The following is a 12,393-nucleotide window of genomic DNA, read 5'->3' as shown; positions in this document are numbered from 1 at the left end:
ATGTGAGAGCCAGTTCAAGGAGAAGCTTTTAAAAATGTGTCAAAAAGTTAGCTCTGCTCACCTTTCTGTTCTCGTTTGTGACGGGAATCTTATCCCCATTTTCCCTTAAATCGTACATTAGAGGATTCCCAAACAAGTCCGTCTGTGAGATCTGAAACGTGATCATCATGTCCTCCTCCACGCTGCCCTCATACTCCAGCAGCTCATTCAGACTCTGGTGTAAAACCTTTACAACCCCAGCAGATGATACAATCATTACTTGTTACATAGCGACAAACCCCCTCAGGATAAAGAGCGTCCAAATGATTTTGGAGGCATTTCTCACCGGGTTAGCGTCAGCCAGGTCCCTGAAGGTTCCTTTCTTGCCCATGAGCTTCCTGTACACGACCATGGGGAAGTGGACGTCCAGGATACAGTTGTTGTAGATCGCCAGACCGAGAACGATGCCGATGAGAGTGTACTGGCCCTCGTTTTCAAACGATGACGGGTTGAACCAGAACAGTTTTGTTCGTTCGTCGTATGTGAACATCCCTGAAAGAGAACATGAAATGCTTGTATTTTCAAAGGTTTTCTACAGACATTCTGGCGCTGAAGGATGTTTTATTGACATTCAATCAAATAAAATATCAAAAAACAACAAAACAGAATATAAATAATTAAAGCTAGGGGAAGCACATTAACTACAGTATATCCCAATCTTACACTGCTAGAAGATATAACACATAGGAAATATCATTATGAAGCCCAACTGCCCTGCTCTTTGCAAAAGCCTATATTACCTTTAAATTTTGGCCTAAATCAGCTGTAACTATATTTTTTTCAGGTGTAAATATTAGCCAATTTCATCTTTAGAGATCAGCCTGTATCTGTTGGAATCATAAACCAATACCTTCTGCTGTTATCATCCTATATATGGATAAATATCCATATGTATCTGCTTTAAATTTCATTTGATATCTGCATTATTTATTGGCCAGTATCAGCTGTACAAATTATAAGCCTATAGCTGCTAAAATTATCATCTTGTGTAATATGCAAATTTTGGCTTTTATTGGCTCTAAATTTCTGCTTATATGAGCATTTAAAAAATATCTGCCAATATCTGCTGTAAATATTAGACAATATAAGCTGTAAATTTCAGACAATATAAGTTGTAAACTCCACCAATTTTACAGTAAATATCAGCCAATATCAGCAGTAAATACTGGCCCATATCAGCTGTAAATATTGGCCAAAATCTGCTGTAAATATTCGCCAATATCTGCTGTAAATATCAGACAATATAAGTTGTAAATTTTATCAATTTTTGCATTAAAATATCAGCCAATATCAGCAGTAAATATTTGCCAATATCTGCTGTAAATATCAGCCATATCAGCTGTAAAATCTGCCAATTTTTGCTGTAAATAGCCACCAACATCAGCTGTGCATATCAGCCAATATCTGCTGTAAATATTCACCAATATCTGCTGTGAATATTTCTGATAATATTTGCCAATGGCAGCTGTAATCATTGGCGTATACTTGCAGTAAATAACAGCTGTTAGTATGAATTCATATGTGAAGTTGTTCATCCTTAAATTTTAAGTGTCTTTTAGGATCTGAAATTTTAGGTCTTAAGTACTTTAACATATCAGTATCAAGGATTTTATCGGCCTAAATGAATTAGGTTTATATCTGTTAAATGAAAAAAATGATATTTGAATTTGAGTTTATTGAAGGATAGCCCCTTAAAATGTTCATTTTTCGAAGGGGTCCTAACAAAATAAACAATATTTCGCTCTCTGCTTGTTGACACTTGTGTGGTTTTTAGTGCTCATATATTAGATATTTATAACCTGATGTAAATGCAGCCTTAAGCACCCTGAATGGCTCTATGTTCTTTCTTCATTTTACTGTTGAATAACAAAACAAAACGTAAAAAATCATAAAATCATAAAAATGGTTTCCTCATGCCTTAATAACCATGAGCACATGAACAACTTCCCACAATCCTGTCTCAGTGAAAGTGAAAGTACATTCACGGTTCAAGGTTAGCATAATGACAGACTGTATTAAATAGAGCTGTGTCACTCGTACACGGAGCGATGGAATAATTATCCTGCTCTGTTCAGAGGAAATCAGCTTCATTTTCAGTTCTCAGTAAAGAGGCTTTTAAGTAAACCGGCCTTCAGAGCCACACTTTCTGCTGAATTGAAAAAAGTGTCCTGGCTGCCCCCACGTCTCAGAAAATAAGCTGGTTGTTGAAACATTTTTATACCGTTCAAGAGTGAAAATGAGGAAATAAAACCATCCTGCAGAGTCTCTGCAGCGTCAGTTATATAAGCTATGTATGCAATGCATTAATAATGGCTTTATGTAGGGATCTGCTTTATAGGAAACGGCTCCTCTGCAAATCTTTCTTCAACACCAGTGTGATAAAGTCTATCTGAACCAAAACTTTTTTAATAACATGTTTAAAACAATTTTAAAACCAAACATATGTGACAGGAGCAGGTGGCACATTTCTGTAAGTGCTCCTACACATTAACATTTTAATCCAACCTCTTGAAGACCCACTGAATTAAATCCCTCAAACAAGCTGAAAACCTTAAAGACAGCTGAGCCATCCTGTATCAACCGTGTTTGCTTGAGCTATCATGATGATTTCAGTAGTGAGACCCCAATACATCTTAAATCCCAATACTGATCCTGATCCCTGGGCTTTGGTTAACTGTCAGAGTATTGATCTGATACCAGTGTTAAATTAATAATCTATAGACCTGACTGTGAGGATGAGACAGGGAATCTTTTTTTGGGTAAGGCTGGCTACACGCTAGACCAGTGATTTCCAAAGTGGGACCTGTAGTGATAAAAGTAAGGAGCTCAGCAAGGCTGAATAAAAAAACAGTACATGCCGTTTTGCACGGCAGGAAGCCTTTCAGGTAAATTTACAGCTTAACAATGAATCTACGCCAGACATCACGACCACTAACAAAAAGACAAAAAACTGACTAGTCAGATCTAGCTCTTGGCTTAACAGAGGATTTCAAAGAGGGAGCATCAACCTTTCCTTTGCCACATCCTACCTGTGTGAGATGAGTTTCTCTTTGTGTACTGATACACTGTATGCTTATGTGGGGATGTATACAGTAGAGGGTAGAGAGGCTTCAAAGTATATTCGTCTGCCTACAGAAAGAGTTTGAGAACCCTGGCTGATGCAAGACGATTTGAGGCCTATTAAGTCACATTTCCAACAGGTGGTCCAGTTTGACAGAGTCCAGTTTGGTATGGTTCCCAGACAACCGTACCCTCACTTCGTGAGTGAACTGTCGAGGCTATGCATGTGACGCCACAGGCAGCATGAGTCTCTGCTAGTGGTGGAAAGATAAACTGATATGGATCAGTTAACCTGGGGGTCGGGAATCTGTGGCTCCGGAGCCGCATGCAGCTCTTTTGCCCCTCCCAAGTGGCTCTCTGCAGCTGTGCCAAATTTGAAATAAAGGAACTGTCTTTTACATTAGACTAATATTTTTTTGTAATGCTACATAGAGATAGTTTTGTATATTTTATCCAATAAAGTGTAGCTCTTCATTCACTTATAACTTTATTTTTAAAAATAGGCCTATTTTATCAACTTAATATGCGTCATATCGTGCCTCTATGGCACAGCGCATACTGGCGATTTCCTGTCTTAGGAACAAAGGTCTTGTCACACATGACATCTGAAGCAGGACTTTTGCTCATCGCGCAAGTTACGTTTTGAATTTCTGAAATCTCTTTTAGCACAGCAAGAGGGAAGGTTGGTATGTGAAAACGACAACCAACTTTGATAGGTTTCATACTAAGCCGGTGCATCCATCTGACCTTAAGAGGACTAAAGTAGTGTCAGCGGAGAATGTGAACATTGATTACATTAATAACAGCGTGAAAAACTAAGACAAGTTTATACTTAACAGCATCAGTCAGGAAAAGAAAGAGAGAAAGGAGGCCAAGGGATCAATAGGGGGCTGTTTGAGCAAAATAAACAGGTAAGCTCATGTTTTATTGTTATTTTTTACTCTGCTGCTGTGAAGTCAATTTTATCAGTCAGAAGATTGATACATTTGATGATTATTTAAATATCACTGCTGTTCAATAAATGCAAGGTTGTGTACGAGTGTGCATTTGTGTTGTAAAAGATCAGATTGTTGATGTTTGAGCTGGAAATGTCACTTGTGTTAATGTGGCGCTGTCCACGGTGCTGACGTGTGTCACTCACAGAGAGGGAGAAAAGCTGCGAACAGCTGATACTACTCTCATGGATATTTGGAGTGATTATCGTGGGTCGTGATTGCTCTGGTTTGTCCTTCTGACTGTATTGTTGATGAAGTCTGTGACCCAGTGATCATGGATGCTGTTGTTTATTGATCAGGCATAAACGCGTCTTTCCTACTGCACACCTGTAAGTGACGTAGGCAGACAGACAGCTGCACAGAGAGAGGAGATGAAGTGGAGAAGGTTTCATCTGTAGGTGAACAGTAGGCTACTACAATATCCTGTATTAACTCTGTCTGAGAGCAGGTGTAAGGAGTGTGTTTTGATGAATAAGGAAGTAATGATAATGTATCATTAAGGATAAAAATAAATAATCACTGGCTGATAATAGCAGTTAGAGATTAAAAATATGTACACAGTTGTTTCTATTGTAGTTCTAAATCCATAAAAGCATCAAAATGAAAATTATGATTAAAATGGTAAGTAAAGTAAAATAACAACTAAGTGGAAAGTTATCAGAGTGATAAAACATAAAAGGTTCCTGACCCCTGGGTTAACCGATCTTAAAGGGATATTACCGGATTATTGTGGGGACGATAACTGTCATCTGTGTAAGTTCTTCTTCCGTGTACTACATCACTGGAGTCGAAATCGCTCATATTATCTTTGTTTTAGCTTGGTGTGGTGTTATTATCCCTGTAGAAGCCCGCAGACCCACACAGCTGATCAGAGGATCAGTGCGCTGCAGAGGTGAAAAAATGCCAAAAGCTGCATCGAAATTGGTGCCTGACAAAGAGGGGTTTTTTGGGGGGAGAAATGAAATGCTTTGTACGTTTTCGACAGTGTACAGGCAAGCCAACATATTTTCTTGGCCCATTTTTTCGTAAACTCGTTAAACTACGTGGATAAAACGTCCCCATTTACAGCAATTATGCTGCGGATCTCTCTGAGCTCGTAATGACCACAGGATCAACTTTCACAGAAATCACTGGAGGCTAATGCCACTACTACAGCCAAGCACCTCATACAATCCAACTTCAAAAATCCCCAAATACCCCTTTAACATCAAAGTTCCGAGTGTATCGGTCCATGGAGGCCAGGATCGGTAAAAATGTAGCATGAATTGGTCTATGGACTGGTTTTAGCATTGCAGATCGGTTCACTGAGCATCTCTGCTTGCTATCATAGCCTGTTCCGCCATACTAAGGCTCAGCGTCTTTAATCCTGTGCAACCCGCAGTGACCTTTTTACCTTTATCAAGAGTTATGTTAGCAATAGGTGCTCTCTAGGTAGCTTGATGTGTTTCACCGATCACCGTTAAAGTTCTCCCCCTTAGAAAGTAAGTCAAGTGGACTTAATATGAAAGAGGGATAGCTTTTGGAAATGTCTGCCCCAACGGCAGCACATAAATCTCACCTGTTGAGACGGCAGAGTTAAAGTTTAGCTATGACTTGACTATGTTAACCTTGGTCTGTACAGATCATCCTTTGGAGTTGTAACGAAAAACGCAAAATAAAGCTGGGCTGATACAGTAGATACAAAAGGCATTCAGTTTAAGGATACAATTGAAGCTCAGCTCCCTATATCTTCATCTGACCTGAAATGACATTTAAGACCTTAAATTTCAGCAAATCAAACATACAGTAAAATAATGTCTAAGGTGACAAGTCATCTTATGACACTTGATTATGTTTACAGCTGTGCAAATAGTCCTGTGATCTCTGATTAATATGGCTGATTTTATAGGAGAAAGACAAAAAAAAGAGTCAAGTCCACCATTATTTATCACAAATTACATAAAGTTGCCTTTGTATATTTACATCATTTCTATTTGATTAAATACTAATGTTATTTGCGTGAGAACTTACTAAAGTGAATGTATCCGACTCTTTAACATTATAATGTAAAACACAATATAAAAGTTGTGATCTGTAACTTGTCAATTTGTCCCATTATAAAATCAACTTAAGATTTATCTGGTGTTAAAATAAAACGAGATTAAGTCAGAAATCCTGAGTTTATCAATCTTGTTTTAATGATGGGCTGCAGCCTGAAGTTCTGCAAATAGATTTAGTGATCTTCTCACTCGTTAACTGTAGTAAAAAGAAGTAAAGGTATCATTGCAATACAGAGAATCAACCGATCTAGCTTTGTTTTAACAAAACTTCGACATTAATTCAGTTTCACATCCATCACTGATGAACCAGGCTGATGTGAGCCTTCATGTACATAAAATCAGATCCACATAAATGTCAGGAAACCCGATTTGTGTGTAGAAACTCTTCCAAGGGTACTGAAAGGGGATCTAAAAAGGCTTGATAGTAGGAAAGTAATTCAGTCAGGATAATAAAAGTACCAAAGTACAGTAGAAAGACCTTTGCTTTAGTAGCTGTTGTCATAAAATCTGACCAGTAGCAGCCAAAAGTGTTTCTTCCTCATACGTCTACTCATTGTGTTTTATTACCGATATCTGGGTTGAAGATCTCCTCCACAACCAGCTGAAAGAACTCTTTGGAAACGCCTCCTTCATCTACACCTTGTTCTCCTTCAAACTCCACGTACAGCTGCTTCTTCAAGTCTGCAGGATTCTCCATCGCTATCATCTCCAGCTGAAGACACAAACACATTCAATCAGTCGAACTAAATAGCAAATATATGTTAAAAAGGTGCTGAACAGTATATGAAGGCCTACCCGGACCAAGGCGTCATCGATGATGTGGTCTCGCCGAACTTTGAGCCTCAGGTAGGGATTTAGCTGCTGCCCCTGCACCAGGCTGTAGAGCACGGTGATTCGCCGCTCGCTGTACATGCGTATGCGGTTGTCGTAGTACAGACCCAGGTTCTTTGTGACGGCGTTGAGGATAAAGGGGCAAGTCATAAAAGAAAACTTGTTCTCCGTCTCCACCTTAAAGAAAGTGTAGTCCTTGTCCATCTCCAGCACCTCGTTCAGAGGCTCGTTAACAAACTCCTCGAAGGGAATGAGCGGCCGCCGGCAGTCGTTGGTGCGGATCCCTAATTCTGTCTCCAGCGGGTCGACTCGCGGACCCTTCTTGTTCCGTCGCTCCTCGCCCAGCAGCTCCTGCAGCGTGAGCTCACTGGACTCAGGAATGGGCTCCTCATCCTCTTCCTCGTTGTGCTCGACGTCCAAGTCGCCGCCCAGCACATTTGCATAGTAGACGATCTTCAAGCACTTTGTGGCCGCCACCACAGCGTCGTCGTCATTGACCAAGTTGCGGCTGTTGAACTCATTGCTGATAACCTTGTATGTGATGAGCTGCTGGAACGTCTCCACCATCCGCCGGATCTGCTCGGCCCCGTAGTGTGACCACAGGCGCGCTAGCTTAGCCTGAGCAGCCAGCGGGAGTTTGCTCATGGCCTTGCAGAACTGTGGCAGAGCGATCTCCAGGTACTCGGGGCTGTGCAGGTTGTTGTTCTCCATCACTATGACGAACAGGTTCAGGTAGTTCGGGTCTCGTGAATACACGTTGTGGTACGTCAGGTCGCACTCTACATTTGGCGAGAGGTAGACCAGAGCATTCAGGAAGGCCGCTTCTATCTTCTCATTGGACAGCAGGCGCTCATAGACCCGCCGCACAGCTTCGATGTCCACCGACACCTCGTCGGGGGCCAGCTTTTGGACATCGTTTTCCCCGGAGGAGCCCTCGCCGAGCCGTGACGACGAAGAGGAGGCGGGAGAGTCTTCCTCCATCGCTGTGGCTGAGCAGGCGGCGGCTTCTTTCTCATCCTCGTCTTTGTCCTCATCTTTACCCTGAAGAGACTTGAGCTCCTCCTTGGTGTGAGGTTTGGACCTCCTGAAGCTCTGAACAAGGCCCTCAGCACTGGAGAACACCCGACCAATGACTCTGATCAGAGGAGAGTAGTCTTCTTTCTCCCCACAGATGTCCAAAATCTCGTACACCTTCTCCTCTGTCAGGAAATTTACATCTGAAACACAACAAAACATTACACTGATAAAGGTTTTGTAACCAAACTGACAATTCAAGAACAAGCTGATACAATAGAGGTCACACATCAAGGATGATTATTATTATGGCTAGATTAAGAAGCACATCACACAGCAAAGCAGCAATAATGGGTGTAACACATTTTGAGGATCACTGATATTCAGATTAGGCGCGTCCGATAGGTCGATCTCAGATCATGAATACACAAAACATAGAAACAATCTTATAAGCTCAGAAACCACCTGTTTCTAATTGCACTCTATGCTGATTCAGCCCTTCCCTTCTGAGAGGGGATTCATGGCTGAAACTGAAAATGAAACTTGATGTTTAATCTTTGAAAAAAAAAACTCAGACTGGCCCACATGGAAGTCTTTTGTGGTTTAAAATGTTTATTTACACGATCTGCAGAAAGTTTGCAAACTTTCTGATGACTTAAAGAGGCCACACCCTAAACAGAAATGGGAGTCAAACGGGTGAGTGATCAGTCACACTATGGTCAGCAGAGGAGAGATTGTGGCAAAGGCAGATCTTATCCTGTTAATGTAATAGTTAAAGGTGATATAATTCTGATCTTATGGTGTTTTCTTTAGTTATTAACAAGCCTTTCCAACTCTCCATATCAAAAATCAAATAAGGTAACTTCCTACACTGCAGGATGCTGTGTCTGGGTTGAGTTTTAAAGGTCACATCACATATTATGCAAAATACACTTTTTCAGCCTTTTCTAGAAAAAATATGTGCCCCTGGCCTGTCCACAACCCCCCCCCCAAGAATCAGAAGTCCCCCTTCCCTTCTCCACCTTTTAGAAAATGTGTGCTGAAACAAGCTTTTCTCAGATTTTCCCCTTATGATGTCATGTGGGGGGTTAGCCCCGCCCCCAGTTTCGGTTTGCTCTCCCCGCATGAGGGAAAGTTTTGCCCTACTCTGGCAGTTGGCAGCTACATCCATTAAGCCTCAGCAGTTTTCTGAGATGGGTGGTCAGGAGCGGAGTCAGACAGCTCAATTACATTTAAAACCACAGACACAGAAACAACTTTTTCTGAGCAGGGCTGAAACAGAGAGGTTTTTAGACATGCAAAACTCCAATACTGGAATGTTTTTTCAACAACTAACATCACAGACATGTTTTGAGGGACTTCTGAGACCAATATAAACTTGTCTTAAAAGTGGAAAAATATGTGACCTTTAATTTGCTAATTTTATAATTTTACCGGTCTATAAATAAAGCTGTCACATTTATTTATGAACAGAGGGTGCTTGTGTAAAGCTACAGCTGTAGAAATTCTGCTTATAGGCAGGGTAAATAAATAAATATCACTGCATTATAATGTCCCTACACATTATAACACAGTGCACAGTGCACTATTGTCATTCCAAAGCTATGAAGAAAACTGAAGAAAATTTTGGTGCATTGACTATCAGGTTGTCATAGAAGAAAAGGGGAAAAATCAACTTAAAACAACTAAAATAAACTTAATTCAGCTGTTGAAATGATGAAAACTGAAGGACTTGTAATTAAAAACCAACCTAAGCTCAGATAAATGAGCTGAGTTAAAACTGATTTATACTTCTGCACTGAATCTATGAGCTACACTGTACGAGCCTACACTGTGAGCACTACATAGTCATGCATTCAAGTGACTAAACACTAGTCTGCAGTGTGATCTCTATGCTAGTTTTAATGCCAGTTTCCAGTCCTGCCCTGTTTCCTGCTTGTTTATGTACAGGAAACAATGACGACTTAATGGAAGTGTATTTTGTTGGCATTGGAGCTTATAAATACAGCGGCATCTCAAAAAATAAATCATGGAAAAGTTTTTTCCTGTTTCAAGTAGTGAAACTGCCATATATTCTAGATTACTACAAAGTGAAACATTTTAAGACTTTTTGTTTTAATGTTGATGGTTACTGCATACAGCTAACAAAAATCCACTATCTCAAAATATTACAATATCAGTCAAAAAGGATTTATAACACAGAACTGTTGACCTTCTGGAAAATTATGCTAACTGATCCACTCAGTTGAAGCTACTTTGCCACAAATTATTGCATCTATGTGATGTGGCATGGAGCGATCAGTCTGTGACACTTCTGTGGTTATGAAGCCCATCTTCCTCTTGATGTTTCCCCAGAGATTCTCTATAGGGTTCAGGTCAGACCAGTTGGCTGGCCAATCAAACACAGTGACACCATGGTCAGCAACCAGTTTCTGGGACTCTGGGATCTTGATTTAGAAATGAAATTCAGCAACAGTCCAGATCTTTATCTCCTCAGATGACGTCCGTGGTTTAGGAGTGGATCCGGACTAGGAACAGCATACTTGTAGCCCATTTCCTGGATCTGTCTGTGTGGTGGCTCTTGATACACTGACTCAGACCCCTTGAATATGCTTTGGTTCCAAACCTGGAGTCCAGAGACCCCTAGGGAGTGCTATGGCGTTGTCATAATAAGATGTTCATATTTAAAAACAAAATCATGACTATACATACAATGTACAATGGCATATGAAGACCAACCTGAAAGATTAAAATATAAGGAGAGTCTGTTGATCGCTGATCAAAAAGATCAAAACTTGGGTGGAAAAAAATCCAATTTCTTTTTTTTTTTTAAATCAGGATCTTACAAGGGAAAAAAACAGATTTCAGAGTTTATGAAGTCTTATATTTTGACATTAGAAACTCAAATTTCAATTTTTTGAAATCACAATTTCACAACAGTGCAAAGTCAAAAATTTAAGAGAAACCAAATTTAAAAAAGTGGTCAGATTTTACTTTTGGGCTTTATAATCTAAAAAATTCTAATCCAAGGTTCAGGCACATTTAAAGTCACTTTTAAAGTCATAAAAATGTCCTTTTTTCTCAAAAATTAACATTTTTAACTCAAAAATGTTTAGTTTCTTTTTTTGAAATTAGCATTTTTGTTTGCTACAGTGCCCCTTATACACAGTCGGATTAATGGATAGTTTGGACATGGATCTTTATTCAAGAACAAGTCCATATAGGTCTGTTATTTTGGGATTTTATCAATGAAAACTATTACAAATGAAGAGTACTTTTTTCGCGTGGGGGCTTAGCTTTCTTAGATGTGGGAAGGGGGAGCCTTAAGGAAAAAAGGCTTGGAACCACTGCTCTAAAGGCTGCTAATCATGCTCCTTTTCTTATCACAGCTTTTCTTATGCTCTCTTCCAGTCAACTTTCCATGAATCTGCTTTGATACAGCCTTTGAGAACAGCCTGACCTTTCAGCAGTGACCTTCTGTGGCTTACCCTCCTGGTGGAAGGTTCAATTGATTGCCTTTTGAACATCTGTCGAAGTCAGCAGTCTTCCCTATGATAGTGGTTGTGTGGACTGAACCATAATGACAGTAAAGGCTCAGGAAAACTTTGCAAATCAGACTTTTCCATAATATTCTAACATTTTGAGATAGTGGAATTTTAGTTTTGTGGGCTGTGAGTCATAATCATCAAATTAAAACATAAAAAGTCTTGGAATATTTCACTTTGTATTAGATGAATCTAAAATTTATAACACTGAACTTTTTGAAGTGAATCATGGCAATAAAACTAACTTTTTCATGTTAATCTAATTTTTTGAGATGCACCTGTATCATGCAACTGTTGATTATGACTATGTTTGAACCATAACCCTTTATATCTGTTGAAATTAATCATAGTTTTGATTGCAGCTACGATGCAAGAAGAGATGCTGAAAATCAATCCATGACTGTATATGAATGTAAAATCACAACGTGCCGTCTCACCTTTAAAATTGTCCCGTACAGAGTTGATGTCTTTGTGGTTCATCTTCCTGTTGCTGCAGGCGGAGTTACTGTGAGCACCGCTGCTCTCCAGGTACGTTGAGGCGGTGCCTTTCTTGGAAGGGTGGGGGTCACATAGCTTTGCGTTCACCTTGTAGAGCTCCAGGGCTTTGACAGCTGCCGCATTGTTATCCATGCGGTTGAAGCCGACTGACGAGGCACACCAGGAGTTGGAGCATGACTCGTTCCCACAGCCCTCCGTTAACTGGTGGTAGTAACGCTCTATTAGATGTTTGGCAGCTGCTCGCTTCCTGTGTTAAGAAGGAAGGCGTGACAAGTTAGAAGTACGCTAGAATCCCATTAAATCTTCATTCACAGCAGCTGGTGTACAATGGGATTAGTAGTAGGGATGAGATTGATTACTACATTTACAACT

General features: G+C 40.1%; 1 protein-coding gene across 1 annotated transcript in view; it reads right to left on the bottom strand.

The window, feature by feature from the left end:
* LOC121505994 (ubiquitin-protein ligase E3A) overlaps positions 1-12,393 on the bottom strand; it is a 32,831-nt gene that overhangs the window by 11,042 nt on the left and 9,396 nt on the right. Inside the window, exons 3-7 of the mRNA XM_041781457.1 lie at positions 11,961-12,268; positions 6,929-8,181; positions 6,701-6,845; positions 326-531; positions 62-226 (exon numbers count right to left, since the gene is read on the bottom strand). Coding sequence (XP_041637391.1) covers positions 62-226; positions 326-531; positions 6,701-6,845; positions 6,929-8,181; positions 11,961-12,268 — 2,077 coding nt within the window. The remainder of the gene's footprint in view (positions 1-61; positions 227-325; positions 532-6,700; positions 6,846-6,928; positions 8,182-11,960; positions 12,269-12,393) is intronic.

The sequence above is a fragment of the Cheilinus undulatus genome, linkage group 24 (genome assembly GCF_018320785.1).
Source record: "Cheilinus undulatus linkage group 24, ASM1832078v1, whole genome shotgun sequence".
Lineage (NCBI taxonomy): Eukaryota > Metazoa > Chordata > Actinopteri > Labriformes > Labridae > Cheilinus > Cheilinus undulatus.
The sequence above is the reverse complement of the archived record's forward strand: the minus strand, read 5'-3'. Positions and strand labels throughout refer to the sequence as shown.